This window comes from Leptodactylus fuscus, chromosome 4 (genome assembly GCF_031893055.1).
Source record: "Leptodactylus fuscus isolate aLepFus1 chromosome 4, aLepFus1.hap2, whole genome shotgun sequence".
NCBI classification, from domain to species: Eukaryota; Metazoa; Chordata; class Amphibia; order Anura; family Leptodactylidae; genus Leptodactylus; species Leptodactylus fuscus.
Genome location: NC_134268.1, coordinates 68336739 through 68357548, shown reverse-complemented (window position 1 = coordinate 68357548; position 20810 = coordinate 68336739). Strand labels below are relative to the sequence as shown.

The 20810-nt window shown below is 38.4% G+C and overlaps 2 protein-coding genes across 2 annotated transcripts; both read right to left on the bottom strand.

Annotated features, from left to right (window-relative positions):
• Window positions 1–1772: 1772 nt before the first annotated feature.
• Window positions 1773–8615, bottom strand: LOC142201146 (histamine H3 receptor-like). The gene is made up of 3 exons (XM_075271970.1): window positions 8372–8615; window positions 4464–4630; window positions 1773–2546 (listed from the first exon to the last, which is right to left on the bottom strand). Exons 1-3 carry the CDS (start codon window positions 8613–8615, stop codon window positions 1773–1775), a joined length of 1185 nt encoding a protein of 394 aa, XP_075128071.1.
• A 3187-nt stretch (window positions 8616–11802) lies between these two features.
• LOC142201145 (histamine H3 receptor-like) lies at window positions 11803–18340 on the bottom strand. The gene is made up of 3 exons (XM_075271969.1): window positions 18082–18340; window positions 16850–17016; window positions 11803–12525 (listed from the first exon to the last, which is right to left on the bottom strand). The coding sequence occupies exons 1-3, from the start codon at window positions 18338–18340 to the stop codon at window positions 11803–11805; spliced, it is 1149 nt and encodes a 382-aa protein (XP_075128070.1).
• Window positions 18341–20810: the final 2470 nt, after the last annotated feature.

Here is a 20810-nt window from a genome sequence, read left to right as displayed (position 1 = left end):
GTCGCCTAAGTTGGCATCGTTCTGATTGGCCACTGAGAATTTGTATTTGATATGATTGCAGTCTTCATTGTGGTACGCCCTTTCTTTGACCGCCCCTATTTATGGTAGTGGTCTTAGCCAGCTTGAATATGATTGGTGGGATAGACTTACAACTTATCATAGACTGAAGTAGTCTCCATTGTGGTCCACTTCTGGACCGTCCTCATACATGGGCATGTTTTAAGTCGGCATTGATACAGTAATAGTTTCCATTGTGGTCCGCTCTGTTGACCACTCCCATTGTAGGAGTGGTTATAGCCGGCTCGAATTTGATTGGCCATAGACGTTTATAGCTCTTTATAGACTTTTTGTATAATAGTTCTTATAGTCCTCGTTCAGGTCTAATGTATAGGGTATGTTTTTAACTCTGGAGGTGTGTCTAAATGGCGTTCCTTAACTAGTATTAGTTGTTTAAATTGGAGCAAAGACTTTTAAAAAATATTAACTGTTTAATGTCAAGACAAGAAATATGATTCGCTAATGAATGCTATAAATAAAAGTGTGCACGCCTGGCAAAGTTAGGTTGAGCTTGAAAAAGTGCCTTGCACGAAATGGTCATCGCTCTTGCCGTGTCACGTGTGCCTCCCGCTGTATACATTTTAACTTCATGTGAAGACTTCACTAAAGTTTTCCTTGCCTTCTGTAAATGCTCTTTTCCTATTGCCATTATTTTTGAGATCCTGGAAAGGGTTGGAGAGGTAAATAACAAGGTGCACCAACCAGGGAGACGGAAACCCGTACAGGTTTACCATGTAAATCTGATCAAACCCTGGAGAGAAAGGGAGTCTTTGGCTGCTCTAACCTGCCCGCATCCTCCACCATATGTAACTTTGGGACCTTGGGGCTGGTTATCAGGCAAGTAAAAACACATGGAAGGTGGTCTTCAAATTCACACTGGTGCTTTTTATTTGGATGCAGTTCACAAAGTTCAAACATAAATAGCTTTTGTCAACAGTTCTCCACACAAACAGAGTGTTTGGGTCCTCAGTTCTCAACAGCAGGAGAGGAAGGAGAGTGAGCCACACCCAAATGTCTGGACAGGGTTTAAGGCTCCAACTGCAGCTGTTACAAAACCCCGGAACAGGGCCTACAATTAAACCCCAAAACCTGGATATGGATTTGTCCATTACCAAGTGGAGAGGAGTCCTCTTAATGGGATATATCTTCCCTCCACAACCTTTCCCACTGCTTGCATACATTATGTAAACAGATCCCCCTACATTGACATCTTTTTGCATCCACTAAATGTTGTGAATGCTCTTTTACATATACTGTATAGATATATTTGAATCCCAATTCATAGGACATTTTAAGACTTATATCTCACCCATCCAGGAATAGCCATAAAATGTCCCACAATGCACTTCAGAACACATCTGAGGTTTGCAAAAGATGGAATGGTTAGGAGTTAAGGGCATGGTCTACTAAAAAACATGAGGTTTGGAGAATATTTCAGTAAGCAGATTTCCCGAACATACATTTATGTCTCATTTTACATATTTAGTGTAATATTCTTTACTTGTTTTATTTCCAGTGAAAAACACAAGTAACATTTAGGGTATATTCACACGTTGTGGATAGGCGACCGATTTTCCATCTGGCTTTACACGTGGAAATTCTGCAGCTTAATACTAATGCTGCAAAGCAGATAAGAATATTAACACATATAGAGGCAACATATGTTAGGACTGCTTAATGCTGTGTGCACAAGGCTCTACTGCGTGTATGACGCCTTATTGTACAGTTTTCCATAAACACATGTGTATAAAGACTTTAAGAAAAGCACTTCTGAATTGTTTGTGGCAAAGAGGATAAAGTACAGGGTTGATAGCTGAGTTGATCCAAAGAAGCCAAAAAGTGATATCATACCAGTAGGATTCAATACAGTAGCCATGACAGGCAGAACGGATACTCATCAGAAATGTGTAGGGGGCCCAACAAATGCCAAAAACACACACTAAAATTGCCAGAGACTGAGCTACCTTCTTGTCCCGGGAGAGTTTTATAATATGTAACTCCCCTCTATATACACCATCATTCTGGCTACTAGATAAACCAGGGCGGCTCCCCAATTGTTGTTGTTTGAGGTGAAATGGAAAATGAACCTTTCTCTTTATAGGACTCTTAGACTCCTGTTGTCCATTGGACTGTTCAGGAGTTAGAATGAGATCAGTCGCTATGATATATGTGCTGACATTGTTCTCGTTCTCTACTGCCGAGGACTGTCTTCTCTTTCGACTACGCTTCGTGATGTTCCAATAGATACTCAGATTAAAAAATGAGATACTGATGAAGGGGAAGGCAAAGCCAATAGATGATGCCACTAGCAGAAAGTACCACGTATAATGGAATCCGGCAATGCAGAGGTCATCAGGACTGTCAGTGTAACCAACAATGCTTTCCCATAGAAGAATGGCTGGACTGTATAGTAGGAATGATAGTATCCAGACAATGAGCATCTTAAGAATAGTCTGACTGTGCCTCTTCTGTAAGGTGCGATATAACACCTGAAAAGAACAACACACAATTCATTCATTGTAGATCTAGACTAAAAATTCCTATATTATTATTCACTGAACTGTATTTTTTTTGGTCTGGTTAACAGTGGTGAACTATGTCTGTAATATTCTACTTCCAGTTTAATAATGTATTTACTATAATATGGTATTACATAAAGAATGACATGGTATTACGTAGTATAGTACAGCATTTGTGTATTTTTTGTTTCACTGAATAAACCACTAGAGGTCGGCAACCTTATTGCTATTCCTTTAACCACTTGCCATCACGAACTAATAGAACGTGCCGCTTTTCATTAGAACGTGAAACAACTACTGTTCCTCCACGTATAGCGGTTCTATGGCTTTCCCTCTACCATCCCACTTACCCTCTGTAATGTAGTCATTTAGTTAACCCCTTAGATGCCTTAGGCAAAAATGGCTTCGGCATCTAACTAATTTGACAGAAGAAGGATTAGGCATCACCTAATCCTGTGAAATACTGTGTAATGTAAGCACTCTGTATTTGCATGGTGTATGCTTGTTAGTTAGACGAAGCCATGCAAGCATGTACTTAGATATTGGATAGCTGTTCTTAAATGAAGAGATGAATCTTTAGAAACAAGAAGCACGAGATGTCTTAGTGTGTTCATGAAAACATATGCTTGGCAATATAATCTTGAAGTGTTGTCAAATTAAATAGGGGGATAAAGCAGATGGTTCACCTATAGAAAGGTGTGCTTTTAGCTAATGAGTTAGGTATACCCTTAGGTAGCACTTTCTCAGCAGCCAGTCTCTTCCATTGGTCTCTCTGATCTATCTTATTTTGAAGTCTTCTCCAAACAATGTGGCAGGCAGAAAAATAGATACAGCATTGCCAATGTAACAAATTTTATGTATGATGTAAGTTACATAATATTCAAAAACTGCAAACAGTATTGCCTAATAAAATTAGCATGTTGTGTGTGTTATATACATTCACTTACAAACAAAATAGTGCACCCAGATAGAAATGTCAGACTGCTGCAAAACTGGGCATAAGAAACTGTAAGGGTCCATTCACACAGAGTTTTTGGCGCTGATTTTGCCGCTGAATCCGTGTCAGAATCCACGTGGAAAAAAAGCCTCCCATTGACTTCAATGGGTTCCTTTTTTCAATGAAGTCAATGGGAGGCTTTTTTCCACGTGGATTCAGCGTCAAAATCAGCGCCAAAAAACTCTGTGTGAATGGACCCTAAAGATGCTTCCTACACAGCTCTAGTAAAGGTTCTCAGAGATTTCTTTTGGGTAGTGTACCTCGTGATGAGAGATCATTCACTACAAGACATGCCTCTACGACACACTTCAAGTAATTTTGTCCAGTTGACAGAGTTTGAGAGGAGGCGCCTCATTGGACTAAGAGAAGCAGGACAACCATGCCCACCATATAAGTCATTCTGACACAGCTGTTTTGATGTGTTGGGAGCATTGGCTACATGAGGACATGCCTACATGGTGAAAAGGCTTCAGCCAGCCTAGACAGACTACTGAAATAGAGGATTGTTTGATCTGCCATTTGTCTTCAAAACAGCATCAATTCGTCTAAGTACATTTGCCCACAATTTTTACGAAACTCAACAGGGAGATTTTTCCAAACATTTTGGACAACTAAGCACAGACCATCTGTGGATGTAGTCTTGCTCAAATCCTTCTGTCTCTTCATGTAATCCCAGACAGACTGGATGATGTTTAGATCAGGACTCTGTTGTTAATTGACAAAAATAAGCAATCTACCCTTATATTACTGAAAGCATTCTCACTCTGCAGATTTTTTCCATACCTGCTCAAAACATTTACACAGTGCTATATATTGAGAAAGGATATATTCAAAAAAAATTTAATATTCACCCCCCAAAATTTTATTTGTAACATCTGTGCGATACTTACAGCCATAGTAACACAAAGGAATCTGTCGTAACTTATTAAAGCCACATTAAATGCTGATGCCGTGCACATTGTATAGTCGACAACTAACCATAATTTACATAAGAATCTTCCAAACATCCACTTTCCGGTCAGCATATAGGGAATGTACAAAGGGATGGCAACTGCTCCTGGCAAGAGAAGAGATGCTAATGAATATAGAGGAAATAAATATGGAAATAGTTCACAACCGCAATACTAGTAATACTATAATGTCCGATAATCCAGAAATTCCATAAATACAACAGTAAATGAAAAATGCAATGTTAAATCTCATTAAACATTAAAATTAAATAAAAAAATAAAATAAAAAAAAGTTTGAGAATATGGATGGCTTAAGATACTGAAAACTACAGGGTCCTGTTTGAACGTAACAGAATCATTTTACTGTATTTAGATGTTATTTTGTTAGGCTGGATTCACATATCCAGTTTTTACTGCATTCAGCGTTGGTCAAACTTATACTATAGAAGTGTATATTATACTAGCACTAAAGTAGATGTATACAGTGAGCTGTATGGATGTATCCTAATGATATCAGTATTTTAAAGTGAAAGATATGTCTACTCTTACCTTGCATTTAGTAAAGTGATTCCTAACTATTCAACAAACTTTGCATAAATAGTACAAGTAAATATAAGAAACATTGTAATATACCTTATCAGAGAAAATGCAACTTTCACTACTTGCTTCCTGCATCTTACAGTTATATTACAACTTTATATAGAATTCTATGGAGGGGTTGATCAGAATTTAAGGGAGAGAATGGCAAAACATAGGCATAGATATAGGATGCTAGAGCTAAATTGGAAAGTTTTTATCTCATCCCAAGTGCTTCTTCACATCAATGCTATTCAGTGCTTTTTTAAAATGGCATATACTGTATGACCCTGCTTCTGAATGAGACTTAAGTGAGCAGAGTCTACTCTACTTTCTGTCGGTACGGAATGGCAGACATCACAGCAGCTAGTCTCCACCCAATAGTGTTACTTTTATGTATGCTCTCAGTACTACTGATTTATGGAAAACCTTTTGAACAGTTAGGTATACTCCAGTTTCCATTGAAACAATTCAATACCATATTGTGATATGATAGCAATACCTCTAACCGGCTGCAATCCACAACACAACCACTGGGCGGGTCTACATAACATAATACCGCAAAATATTGTTTTGAAAATGGAGAAAGGTAAGAAAGGACACCTTTATATTTGCTTATATAACTATGTACACATTTATTCATCTGCATTAGTTTTTTAATATCTTCGGGGTTTTTTTTTTTTTTTTTACATAAAACAGTTACAAAAAGATGTAACACAACATTGAATGAAAGGCATTTACATGATAAGGAGATTGAATACAAATTTATGGTCACATAAGTAATGTATTGTTATAGGAACATCTACTTGACAAAGTAACATCAAGCCAATATTATTACAAGAAGTCCATAGATGACGCCTTGAAGATTATTCTTTCATATCCTTCTTTAATGTGGAGGCATAAACATATTTGTATTAGCAGGTAACAGAGACTTAACACTCAAAAATAACAATAAGAGTAACATTATATTTTACATTGTGCCTACTTCTATAGTTGGAAGAAGTGGCAGTCTTACGCATACCTTATAATATATTATTATGTAAATATCTGCATTGTTTTTTTAATAAAAGTGAATGTTCTTGTTATATAACATTTAGTCTCAGCTGATATACAGCATGCAGGGTGTTCACATACAGGGGAAATTTCTCAAACTGAAAAATCCTCTCCATTCTGAATGAGTTGTTTCTGTATTAAATATATACATTTTTTGTGTGTGCTCCTTGCTGAATTTTTTGTTACATTGCATTATTTAGGGTAAATAATGTGGGTAAGTACATCCTTCTCTTCAATACTAGATAGATACTATAGCTTTTACACAGACCTATACATTATGCCTGCTCTGGCCAGTTTCCACCTCGTGAAATTTGTAAATGGTGATGAATTGCAAAGAAAACACTATTAAAAGTTTGTAGAACTGTATATTATACAACTAGTAAGCTTCATTTATACAATTTTATTACAATTTTATTCTGAATATAATTTACGATATATAAATATATATTTATATATCATATAAATTAAAAAATATATATATTATATTATAATATATATATATATTATATTATAATATATATATATATATATATACAGTCCTATGAAAAAGTTTGGGCACCCCTCTTAATCTTAATCATTTTTAGTTCTAAATATTTTGGTGTTTGCAGCAGCCATTTCATTTTGATATATCTAATAACTGATGGACACAGTAATATTTCAGGATTGAAATGAGGTTTATTGTACTAACAGAGAATGTGCAATATGCATTAAACCAAAATTTGACCAGTGCAAAAGTATGGGCACCTCAACAGAAAAGTGACATTAATATTTAGTAGATCCTCCTTTTGCAAAGATAACAGCCTCTAGTCGCTTCCTGTAGCTTTTAATCAGTTCCTGGATGAAGGGATTTTGGACAAACAATTCAAGTTCAGTTAAGTTAGATGGTCGCCGAGCATGGACAGCCCGCTTCAAATCATCCCACAGATGTTCAATGATATTCAGGTCTGGGGACTGGGATGGCCATTCCAGAACATTGTAATTGTTCCTCTGCATGAATGCCTGAGGATTTGGAGCAGTGTTTTGGATCATTGTCTTGCTGAAATCTCCATCCCCGGCGTAACTTCAACTTCGTCACTGATTCTTGAACATTATTCTCAAGAATCTGCTGATACTGAGTGGAATCCATGCGACTCTCAACTTTAACAAGATTCCCGGTGCCGGCATTGGCCACACAGCCCCAAAGCATGATGGAACCTCCACCCAATTTTACAGTGGGTAGCAAGTGTTTTTCTTGGAATGCTGTTTCTTTTTGGACGCCATGCATAACGCCTTTTTTTATAACCAAACAACTCAATCTTTGTTTCCAAAATGAAGTTGGCTTCTCCAAATGTGCTTTTGCATCCCTCAGGCGACTCTATTTGTGGCGTACGTGCAGAAACGGCTTCTTTCTCATCACTCTCCCATACAGCTTCTCCTTGTGCAAAGTGCGCTGTATTGTTGACCGATGCACAGTGACACAATCTGCAGCAAGATAATGCTACAGCTCTTTGGAGGTCATCTGTGGATTGTCCTTGACTGTTCTCACCATTCTTCTTCTCTGCCTTTCTGATATTTTTCTTGGCCTGCCACTTCTGGGCTTAACAAGAACTGTCCCTGTGGTCTTCCATTTCCTTACTATGTTCCTCACAGTGGAAACTGACAGGTTAAATCTCTGAGACAACTTTTTGTATCCTTCCCCTGAACAACTATGTTGAACAATCTTTGTTTTCAGATCATTTGAGAGTTGTTTTGAGTAGCCCATGATGCCACTCTTCAGAGGAGATTCAAATAGGAGATCAACTTGCAATTGGCCACCTTAAATACCTTTTCTTATGATTGGATACATCTGGCTATGAAGTTCAAAGCTCACTGAGGTTACAAAACCAATTTTGTGCTTCAGTAAGTCAGTAAAAAGTAGTTAGGGGAATTCAAATCAATAAAATGATAAGGGTGCCCATACTTTTGCACCGGTCAAATTTTGGTTTAATGCATATTGCACATTTTCTGTTAGTACAATAAACCTCATTTCAATCCTGAAATATTACTGTGTCCATCAGTTATTAGATATATCAAACTGAAATGGCTGTTGCAAACACCAAAATATTTAGAACAAAAAATGATTAAGATTAATAGGGGTGCCCAAACTTTTTCATAGGACTGTATATATATATTATAATATTCATAAATTTGGTAAAAATAAACAAATAAATATTTCAGTGTCGGACTGACAGTGGACTTACCCAATAAGAAATCACAGATGGCCAGGTTGAGAAGAAAGAAGTTGCTCTGAGTTCTGAGTCTCTTGTCTATAAGAAAAGCTAACATTACCAGAATATTACCGAGAACCGTGATCACAATAAGCAAAGATATAAGTACAATGATAGTGACTCTGATACTTTCTGAAAACAGCAGCTCCACATCGCCAGTGATATTCACAGCAGAGAAATCTATCTCGGTATTATTGCCTAGTGTCATAGATGACATTCTGGAAATAGTTATAATATAATATCATTTAGATATTAATAGAAAAATTCCTTGAAGCCTTCCACTGAATTATTGCAATGAAAAACATCAATTGCAGTAACTAAAGGTTACAAGTAATGTTTGATAATGTAAAATTGTCCTAAACCTTGCATTGTATATACTATATATTATATGACATAAAAACATGTAAAAGCAAATGTGAACAAAAGTACCAAACCTATATATGGCTTCAACACTACAGACACAAGGTCTATATAAAATATGTCTCCTGGGTCTTGCCAAACTGTAAATAATAATCCAAAAGCAATTTGGGAATAGAGCTCTTTATTACAGCTGTTGTCTTATTGCTGTAATGTGATAATTGCTTATTTCCTTTAAGAATTATTTAGCATATTTTTCAGTTTTAAATATATTCAAAGGGAATCTATTATCAGGAATTACCCCATTGCAAAAATTACAACCCCAAGTCCGAAAACTTTATGACACTGCGTAAATTGTAAAGAGAATAAGATTGCAATGATTTGGAAATCTCATCTAACCATATTTTATTCACAATAAAACAAGGGACACATATCAGAAGTTGAGCAGTAGACATTTTTCCATTTGAAAAAACTGGGAAAAACTGGGAAAATTTTGCCCAAACTGGATGCACCAATATGCGCCCCATTGCGACAAAGATGCACCAAGTTTACTGCATTGTCTAGCTAAATCCACAACAGTAAGTCTAGGGCATTGTTGTTTTATGTAATAAATGTCATGTATTCCACTCATTTTAAGGAATGATTGGTTTAGTGAGAGGTTTTTTTTTAAATTGCATTATATATAGACTTTTTCTAGAGCATAATACATACATAAAAAAACAACAACAAAAAATACATAATTAATAGAGATGAGTGAGTACTGTTCGGATCAGCCGATCCGAACAGCACACTCGCATAGAAATGAATGGACGTATCCGGCACGTGTGGGGTTAAGCGGCCGGCCGCCGTCAAAGTGGAAGTACCAGGTGCATCCATTCATTTCTATGGTGCGTGCTGTTCAGATCGGCTGATCCGAACAGTACTCGCTCATCTCTAATAATTAAACTACTAGCTTAAAGAGGACCTTTCACCTCCTGGGGCACATGTGGTTTTATATACCGCTCATAAGCTGACAGTCTTTCCCATTCTGTGACCCCGGTGAAGAGCTATCAATGCCGGTACCGTAGCTCTTCACTGTCAGAAGGGCGTTTCTGACAGTCAGTCAGGAATGCTCTTCCTCACAGTAGTGTCTATAGTGCTGTACTGTGAGAGCGTTGAGGAACGCCCCCCTCCCTCTTCTCACAGTACTCATCCATAGACTAGTACTGGGGGGACGTTCCTCACCGCTCAGCATCATGACTGGGCAGTAAGCCATTCCCCCTCTCACAGTACAGCGCTATAGGTGCTGCTGTGAGGAAGGGCGTTCCTGACTGTCAGAAACACCCTTCTGACAGTGAAGAACTATGGTACTGGAACCAATAGCTTTTGGAGACTCGATGCCTCTACTTAAAGAGGACCTTTCACCATCTGGGGCACATGCGGTTTAATAGAAAGTCAACAGTGCGCCGTTTTGGAAATCACAGCATGTCACTTATACCTACAGAAACACCGGCGGTGTCCCTATAGTTATAAAGGAAGCAGAAAGTCCTCAGAGGAAACCTCTGTGGAATTTCTGCAAAAAGCGCTGTGTTAGGCCTTAGCCTTATAGTGTGATGTACAGTATATTGAGAGGTTAAAGAGGACCTTTCACATCTTCGAGCACATGAGGTGTAATACATCGCTAAAAAGCCAAAAGTGAGCTGAATTCAGCGCATTATTGGCTTTCACATTCTATGCCCCCGGTGAAGATCTATTGTGTCGGTACTGTAGCTCTTCACCATCAGAAGGGCATTTCTCACAGTCAGTCAAGAACGCCCTTGTTCTGCTGTACTCTTTTTTTGTACCATTACTGTGTCATTTGCATCCTATATCTATATGTTTTTAATTGTGATAACAATAAAATTTATATGTTTTACTCAATACCCGTCATGGTTTCCTTGACAAAAACTTTGTCGCTATACCTATTTTTTTGTTTTTGGTATATTGCCCTTCCTCACAGTAGCATCTATAGCGCTGTACTGTGAGAGGGGGTGTTGCTTACCGCCCAGCGATGACGTTGAGCGGTGAGGAATGCCCCTCTAGTACTCGTCTATATACCCTATCAGGAGGGTAGGGAGGCATTCCTCACCACTCTCTCAGTACAGCGCAATAGGCGCTATTGTGAGGAAGGGCGTTCTGGACTGACTGTGAGAAATGCCCCTCTGACAGTGAAGATCTATGGCACCGATAGCTCTTCACCAGGGGCACAGGACGTATGTATGGTGGTATCCATGAGAACGGACAAATATAGGTTCCATGACAACGGACCGCCAGTATAACGGTCATGTGAATAGCCCCCATTCACTGACAGGGAAATTAATTCTGCTGCATGACATTCATTCAAAAAATGGACGTTCCACTGTCGTGTGAATGTTGCCTTGTGGTCACCGAGAATGGAAGTGATGTCATTGGATTGACAGATACAGACAGGAGGACATCACACTGCTGTCATTCTTACATAATAGTAATAAAAATGTTTATTTATTCAACGGCAAAATATTCCGCAGCGCCGTACAATTTGTAGGGTTCAAATACAGACAAAAAGATACATTACAAAGAAATAGTAACTTCACACAGTGGGACTAAGGGCCCTGCTCGCAAGAGCTTACAATCTATGAGGTAGAGGGGGTGACACAAGAGGTAGCAGGGGCGGCATTGGAGGCAGCATTGCTTATACAGGGATCAGCCAATTTTGTAATAGAGGTTACTGTCATTACACAAACATAAGACTTTATGAGCCGTCACCAGTCGTGTCCTTTAACATGTGGATGGTGCCTGGACATATAAAGTTAGTCTGAAACGGCATCATATCATGTGGGGTCATGTAGGAGCGGGGACAGAGGTGGGGTCACTATAGGGATTCTAATTATGGAAGGGTTTACATTAGGAATTGTGATAGGCCTATCTGAAAAGATGTGTCTTGTCTTACATTGCATGTTGTATCTGTCGCATAAGTCACAAATTGGTTGTCACTGAACCTAGGATTACATTCAATAAAAAGTATGATCAGGAAATAAAAATATAAAGAATCATCGAAATGTAAATTTACATTTCTGTGCCATTTTTACTAAAGCATCTCTAAAGCTTTTATGGCACAAAGGATAGATCACAGGATTGACTGATGAATTGATCCATAACAACCAGCTTGTAACTTGGTTCCAGTAAGTTTCAACACAGTTATCATGACAAGCTGCTCGCATAGTCTGGAGCAATGTGTATGGTGCCCAACAAATCCCAAATACACAGACCAGAACCATGAGAGACCGTGCAACCTTCTTATCCCTGGAGAGCTTCATAGCTTGGACGCTGCTTTGGGAGGAAAAGTGGACAATACTTATGGATGACTGAGGGTCACATCTTCTTGATTCTTGTTGTCTTTCTTTTCTTTCCCTGACTTTGCATATAACTGCTAGCTCTGAACATATGTCATTCTCATCTGGATAAGTAACTGAAGGCGGGAACACTTGATGTGTTGTTTTCTTACTCCTCTTTCTAATGTTCCAGTATATACTGAGATTGAAGAATATAATGCATATCAATGGAAGAAAGAAATCAAAGGTTGAAGCTCCTAGAAGAAAATGCCAGTTATAATAATACCCCGCAACGCAGATGTCTTTAGGAATGGGAGAGTCACCACCAATATAATCCCATAAAATAATGGCAGGACTGTATAAAAGGAATGATAGTACCCAAACGAAGGCCATCTTAACTGCAGTCTGACTATGGTTCCTCTGTTGGGAGCGATACTCGACCTAAAAAACAAGAGGGGGATTGATATAACAACCAATTTTATCACCAAATGGGTTTCTCTGTGTCTTTGTACCCCTATCATACAATATGGACAATGTTAGCATTTCCGTAGGTATAATTGACATTGAATTGCGAAAACATAGCATGTTACAGTGCCTTCAAAGTGAATGGCATTCTGACTAATCCCATCCACACATTGCAGAAAAATTCCCACAGCGGAAAAGCTGTGTTTTCTAAAACGTCCATGTTTTTGAAAATTGCAGCATATCCATTGTACCTACAGTAATGCTGGCATTTACCGTATAGGTATAATAAGGGCAGAAAGTCCACAGAGAAAAACACAATGGAATATGCTTTGGGAAAAACAGATTTTTATGTTTTTGATGATTTTCACAACGTGGGGCCTTAGTGTAACTTACAAAGACAATATAGATATCGTATAAAGTGACAATATGTCCCAAAATATGAAAATAGTTTTTAATTTTTTTTGTGGTCCTGAAACCTCTTATAGTCACTTCGGCGTGGGGGACCTATTTAAACCCCTTCATGTCGACATCTGTATATACCGTACAAATCCTAACTGTTGCTGTATCATGCAGATGGGATGTACAGAATATATACTTTAATAACAAATATTGCGGTATGGCAGCTATTTTTATTTTTTTAAATTCTCTTTTCCCTAACAGTAATTCTTTGAAGAGTGGTGGGAAATCCACAAAGACACGGGAAGAACATACAAACAGATGTTGTCCTTGTCAGGATTTGAGCCCTGGACTCCAGTGCTGCAAAGCTGCAGTGCTAGCCACTGAGCCACCATGCTGCCCCCACCTTGGTAGCTATTTTATGATGAAACTTTCATGCAATTAGCAACTTTTTCCATCCACGCATCGAAGAGACATAAATTTTCTATTTTTCAGTTGAAATAGGTGTATGAGGTCTTGTTTTTTGTGAGATGAATTGTATGTTTTAATTGTCCAATTCTGAGATACATATAATGCATTAGTTAATTCTTATTAACTCCTTCTTGGGAGGAATGGGAAAAAAACATGTTACCATTGTCCTGTGATTCTATTTTTGTTACTATTACTTTTTATTTGAGGCCCACATTAGGACTTTGACATACCAATGTATAGTTTTTTGTATACTGCCCTGCAAGACCTCTGTAATGTAGTGTATCATAGGTGTCAAATTAAACTGGTAATCTGTCTATTACACCCAGTTGTATGTTTTGTTTTCATACTTCACCTAAAAGCGAATGAGACTGCTTTCATAACTCAAGAGTTAGAGGAGTAGTGTAACTCGCTGTGTTATGATGTTTCTGTAACTCTGTTTTACTTCTATGGGAGTTTCTATACTGAGATGAGAATACTTTCAATAAGCATTGGTAGTAGTCCCAGTACTTAGAACGCAATGAATAAGTGAAGGTAAATCTGTGAAATAGCAGATAGTGATAAAAAAAACTTGTAAAATAAACGTGTGTAACATGTATGCAGCACAACAATGTGCCATGGCATAAAATAACTGAATTATAACTCCTAAAACATATACATAGCATATCATTTGTATAATAAAGAAATCATCTTTATTAGAAAACATAACAAAACTGACAACTAAATAAAAGGTGCTTTGTGGTCAGAAATAAATGATCATTGTACAAAATCCCATTAAACACATGTAACACCTCACAGACCAAGTAAACTGGCAGCATGCCTAGAGTAACAGCAAATTTCATCAATTGCACACACTAAGGGAGCCTTCATGCGGAGTTTATGCTCTGCTCATTCTGAATGTAAACTCGTTCAGAGTGAGTGGCGTAAAAATCAGATCCCATTGACTTGAATGGGTGCCGGCTTATGTGCGCTCCCCATTGAAATCAATGGGAGGCTTTTTCATCTATTGCTTTCAATGTGATACGCGCGTATGCCGGCACCCATTCAAGTCAATGGGATCTGTTTTTTATGCTGCTCACTCGGAACGAGTTTTACATTCAGAATGAGCGAGCGTAAACTCCGTGTGAAGGCTCCCTGAAGGAGAACTTCCTTGGAAGAAGGGAATTGCATTGCTTAGCAGGTGTTCACACTTGTGCCCGCTGTCCGTCCGCCGTGAATCCACTGAAATTTCAGAAAAACAAATCGGGAATGGCTTGCAAACTGTCCGTTTAAAAACCCATTCATTTCATTGAGTTTTTTAAAAAAATCTGCAGGTGTCCGTTTGCAGCCTCTCGGCTGTGAAACCACTTTTTTTTGGACAGACACAAAGTCCTGCATAAAAAGATAAAATGGGAGAGACACCGAGCGCCAATATAGTGTAGTAATTATAAACACTCTTGGTGATGATATGTAGTTAGTCTCTTACCTATTGGTGTTGTGAAATAGTCACAACTCCATATGAGCATATAAAAGGTGTTAAAGCAGCAGCTCTTTCCCTTACACTGTGAAACAGCGTGATGCAATGATAGGTGATTCCTCAGGCAAGCCCGACAGGAGTGGAGGAGTAGGGAGTAAGCGCGCACACCAACGTATGATCTTGAACAGTTTATTAAACACGACGCGTTTCGGGCATCTGCCCTTTCTCAAGTGTGATACAAACTATAAAAAGAACAGTCCAATATGGTAGCAACATATTAAAATCAATCAATATATACAAATTTCCATCGTTAGCCAATGTGATCATCCAAAATCATATAGATGCTGACACATGCACTAAAGGTTTCAATATTACCAACAAAAAAGTGTTTGGCTCATCACAATAATATTTACTCTTAAACCAAATGGTCCTGAGTAGAGCAGAATACAGAATACAGTGCTGTAGCAAAAAAGTGTAAATACTATTTTGATTAGTCAGCACCTTTTGCTACAGCACTGTATTCTGTATTCTGCTCTACTCAGGACCATTTGGTTTAAGAGTAAATATTATTGTGATGAGCCAAACACTTTTTTGTTGGTAATATTGAAACCTTTAGTGCATGTGTCAGCATCTATATGATTTTGGATGATCACATTGGCTAACGATGGAAATTTGTATATATTGATTGATTTTAATATGTTGCTACCATATTGGACTGTTCTTTTTATAGTTTGTATCACACTTGAGAAAGGGCAGATGCCCGAAACGCGTCGTGTTTAATAAACTGTTCAAGATCATACGTTGGTGTGCGCGCTTACTCCCTACTCCTCCACTCCTGTCGGGCTTGCCTGAGGAATCACCTATCATTGCATCACGCTGTTTCACAGTGTAAGGGAAAGAGCTGCTGCTTTAACACCTTTTATATGCTCATATGGAGTTGTGACTAACAAAGTCCTGCATGTCCGAATTTGTGTCCATTGATGGCGGAGAGGCTGCAAACAGACACCAGCGGTTTGCTTTGAAAACCCATTGTGCAATGCTTATATCTTATTATGACATGTTTCTGATGTATTTCTATATATCTTTTAAAGGGAACTTCCTTTCTGCATTCAGGCATCATGTTATAGAGCAGGAGGAGCCAATATATAGTTTTCTGAGTATAAGCTGGTATTTATTGGGATACGAAGAACCACTCATTGGACTTCCAAGCCTAAAAAGGACAGGAATTTATACCATATAATTCCAAGTTACGCTAGGTTCACACCAGCGTCTGGACTCCGTTATCAAGTTTCCGTCTTCTGTCATGCAGAGTCCGGCTGTAAGCGCCGGTGAGCGTTTTATGCTCTCTGCAGCGAAACAGTTTTTTTAAAATCCGGACACAGAGTACTGCATGTCCGACTCTTGTCTGGTTTAAAAAAAACGGTTTCGCCGCGGAGAGCATAAAACGCTCACCGGTGCTCACGGCTGGACACTTTTCAAACCCATTCAAATGCGTTTGAAAGATGCCGGCAGGTTTCCGTCTCCTGCCCAGTTTTGTGCAGGAAATGGAAACCTGCAGAACGGAGTCCCGGGCACAGATGTGAACGAGTCCTGATGATACTGAACCTTTTTCAACAACATTACATATCAATCCACTCAGCTTCTGCTGCTCTGTAGATTGAATATCATGTTCAACATGACAAGTTTGCTTTAAGATAAATTAGCCTATTCCACCATATTTTACAAAATGCAGTATTGTAATTGAACAACTCTGAAATGAAAGGGGTGAATGTCAATGTCATTGCCCATGGTGATCTGATAACACTTCGAATTTCATCAGCTAAGTGTTACATAACAAGTACATGCCACATGAGGGTTGGTGTGGACATGAACAATACCTTTGATCATTTTCAGAGACATGTCAGAAAAGAATATGAAAGTTGTAAAACACAAAAAGTAAGAATAGTAAAATACAATACAAATGAAATGCAAAGCACCTACAGCCAAAGTGATAGAGAAGAATCGGTCATAACTGATGAGAACAATATTAAAAACTGAGGCCGTGCACATGAGGTTGTCAGCTACCAACCAGACTTTGCAGAGAACATCTCCAAGGATCCACTTTCCAGTTAATATGTAGGAAGCACTTACTGGAATACAGAACGCACCTACAAGGTTAAAAAAAGCAAGATCAGTATTAACTTTTATTGTATAACATTTCTTTCAAATACATTACCTAGTGTAACATTCATATAGGTAAAATAGTAGTGTATGACAACAAAGAACCATCCTGTGTTATGTCTGTTACTGAATTTCCATATAGATTTTTGTGTCTGCTCCCAGTGTAGTGCTCGGGAGACGTGATGTAGTGATGTCATTGACATTGCACTTGTCGCTCCCTGAAGCTGTCAGCAGCAAAGACAGAAGATGACGGGGACAGGGAAAGTTGAGTATTAGTTTTTCTTTATTTGATTGATACCTGGGTGGGGACAACATGGAAAGGGGACATGAAAAGAGGAAATGGGGCAAAGTGGACATTATACTGTGGGACAACCTGGAAAGGGGACATGATTTAGGGACCACTTGGAAAAGGAACATTTTACTGTGGGAAGGGGGGCAACCTGGAAAGGGGACATGATACTGGGAAAACAACCTGGAAAGGGGGCATGATAGTGAAGGAGGGCAACCTGGAAAGGGGACATTATAATGGAATCTATGCACTAGGCCCACCAATCTGTGAAAAATTCCCTGCTCCAGAATGTGTTGAAAAAGTTTCCAGGGTTAAGCAGGAGTAGGTGGGCACACTGTCCTTCCAAAAGATTTCCTGTAATTTACAGCAGCTGATAGTGAGCATAAATTTCTATTGCATGGGCAGTCAATAAAACATTACTCTTAATCAGCATGTCCTGAGAGCCGTCAGCTCATACTGGGATGTGCAGCTTCAAACCAACTAGTGGGCTGCAGGATACACACCGTGGCCCTCGAGCATATCATGCTTGTTTTGTTATACATTGATTTATACATTGATTTGCCCTCTTAATACTAGATTTATGGCACTATTTATACTACAGCATAACCTACCAACAATATACTAACAAATACCTTCAATAGCAAACCTATTGCTGACAAAATAATTACCATATTTTAATGTATAGTAATAAATAGTACTAGAAAAACCTTCAGACTGATACAAACAAGTCATAACAACAACAACGAAAGGAACAAAAACTTACCAACGAAAAAGTCACAGATCGCCAGGTTCAGGAAGAAGAAGTTACTCTGGTTTCTAAGTCTTTGGTCAATAATAAAGGCAAAAATGACAAGAGTGTTACCAAGAACTGTGACGGAAGTAATAAGAGGTATGAAAATATATAGGAAAACCAGCGTGCCTTCAGAAAAAGCAGAGTCCTTGCCATCCTTAGAAGAACTGTTACTAATGTTATTGGTGACCCTGGACAGATAGACAACCTCCATTCTATAATAAATGACCATGGTCGCTGTTCAGTAGTGACTCTCCTCCTGTGGTTGTATCTAGGAGAGGACGTTCCCAGCACTACTGCAATGTAACTGAGCTATAAGCCGGCCATAGCTACATTGTGCAGATCAATGACAAATAACGATCGGATCCTTCATTTATATGATATGTATTGTGGGTGGAGACTCCTGGTGTGGACCAACATCCTATTCCTAATGCCATTATATTACATTGACCTACTGTAAACCTAACGGGACATGAATATCAAGATATTATATTAATCATAGATTTTTGGATTTAATATATACTTGAAAAAAAAAACAAAACTCTAAAACATGTAGAAATATGAATTCCTCAAAATCACTGGAGAAAATGGCCATACATTTCCCTTGTGTATTATTTTATCACGTATCCATTATTATAACAATAGCAGCAGTCATTATACAATGTCCGGTCTTGTCATATGCTCATTTTCCTGTAATGTCTTAGGGCGCCACTAAATCCCCAGATACAGTAGACAAGACTCATCCATGGTATCACCCATGGGGTATAATTACTAGCTCACCAGGGATACGATCTATTATTCAATTATGCTATATAGTAGATGGCAGAGACATTACTAACTCACCACATGAGTTAGACAATAATTAACTATTTGCCACCAGGGGTATTTTTGATTGAAAAGACATGAATAATTTCACTAATTACCAATTGGTCAGCAGGGATATCCTTACTAACCCACTGAACACCAGGACGGTTATTCATAATTTTACCCAGTTTGGGATATCGATCTCAAAATACAAACTTGTTAAATATAAAAAAAATTACTGCTGTATTACAAAAAAAAAGTTAGCAAATATTAAAAACAAAACCCAATAAAAGTTCAAGCCCCACCACTGTCACAAGAATACATATAAAACTAAAATATTACTGTGAAAGACATACACATTAGGTATCCCTATGTCCAAAAACGCCTGGTCTACAAACTTCTAACAATATTTTTCCTCTATGGTGAATACCGTAACTGGGAAAAAAAATAAAATCAAATCAAAGGTGCTGAGAAGTTCAGATTTTTCGCTCTTGTTTCGGCTCTGATAAAAATGTAAATAAAAAGTGAACAAATATGTGATTGTTGTTCATAGAAAAAATTAAGACCTACCCCGAACATAAACCCTAGCCTTTTTTTTTTTCAGAGAAAAAAATAAGATGAGAGCATGTCTTATTTTCGGAGAAACACGGTACTTCTCTTTTTTCAATCCCCATTAAAAATGCTGAAAAATACCTGAATGTGGAAACTTAGTCTTAAAACATATTTGAGTTCCTCTGCACAGCTGCTAAAATGCTTTTAGCCTTCCATTGGAAGAGTGTGCACCCTTCTACAGGCCCTGCTCTTTGTCGCTTGCATTAAAGATGTGCGTAGCCTCAAATTTCTCATTGCAACTCTCAATAACACAGTGGAAGCCTTTCACTCTATCTGGCCTCCACAGGACACATATGGTATCCTCATTGGTCTCCGATTCTTTTTCTACATCCGACCCCTATCTTTCCTTCCCTTGTCCTTGGATGTCTCTGACTGTAGTCCCTGTCTCCTAGCTGAGACTGTTCTGAATACTCACCTTTGTTGCTACATTGTTTGATATTGTTCGGTATTTATAATTTTTTTTTTCTTGTTCTGTTAAAAAAATTTTTTTTTTTTTTTTTATAAAAAACAAACTTATTCTAAAACCTGTCAATACCAGGAACTGTTTAGAAGACCAAGTACAAATCTTCTCATTATACTTTATCTCAGTGTAGTCCTCATAATCAAGGATGCAAACACTGACATGTGAATAAGGTCTTAGCCTAGAGTCACACAGGACTAACATAGTACTGAATTTCCCTTCATTATAAGTTACGGTGCAAAATCCACCTAAGGCTGCAGCACAAAAATGATGGGCCAGACTGTAGACCCCTCTCCTAGCAAACTACAAGAGCCTTTATACTGGTGCACTAGGGAAAGCAGTATACAAGGTTTCACAGAAAGGAGACAAAATGTGTTAATAAAGTATATTACAAAATCAAAAGTTTAGCTATGCTTTAGCTTAATGAATCCCACTAGCATACATAAATATACATACTGTATATACTCGAGTATAAGCAGACCCGAATATAAGCCGACCCCCCTAATTTTACCACAAAAAACTGGGAAAACTTATTGACTCAAGTATAAGCCTAGGGGGGGGGGGGGGGGGGAATGCAGCAGCTACTGGAAAATTTCAAAAATTAAAATGGTCAGAGTTTTTGGGTGCAATAGATGGTGGGGAAGGGGAGGGGCTGTTTTGGTTGTCTGTCTGACCCTTCCCTGAGCTTGAGGACTGGTTTTTTTCTTCCCCCTCCACTTGGAATTCAGTCTGGCTGAATATAGGGGATCTGCAGTGCTTCTATTAACTCCTTCCTGATGGAACAGGAGCACTGCAGATCCCCTATATTCAGTAGACCGGGCACTTT

What these genes read in the sequence shown, in the direction of transcription:
- LOC142201146 (XM_075271970.1), bottom strand. Translation starts at nt 8,615, where the DNA reads ATGTCATCTATGACACTAGGCAATAATACCGAGATAGATTTCTCTGCT. An exon ending in CATCTGTGATTTCTTATTGG is followed by an intron (nt 4,631 to 8,371) that starts GTAAGTCCACTG and finishes TTCTCTTGCCAG; the next exon opens with GAGCAGTTGCCATCCCTTTG. An exon ending in TCCTTTGTGTTACTATGGCT is followed by an intron (nt 2,547 to 4,463) that starts GTAAGTATCGCA and finishes TGTTCTTTTCAG; the next exon opens with GTGTTATATCGCACCTTACA.
- LOC142201145 (XM_075271969.1), bottom strand. Translation starts at nt 18,340, where the DNA reads ATGGTCATTTATTATAGAATGGAGGTTGTCTATCTGTCCAGGGTCACC. An exon ending in GATCTGTGACTTTTTCGTTG is followed by an intron (nt 17,017 to 18,081) that starts GTAAGTTTTTGT and finishes TTAACCTTGTAG; the next exon opens with GTGCGTTCTGTATTCCAGTA. An exon ending in TCTTCTCTATCACTTTGGCT is followed by an intron (nt 12,526 to 16,849) that starts GTAGGTGCTTTG and finishes CTTGTTTTTTAG; the next exon opens with GTCGAGTATCGCTCCCAACA.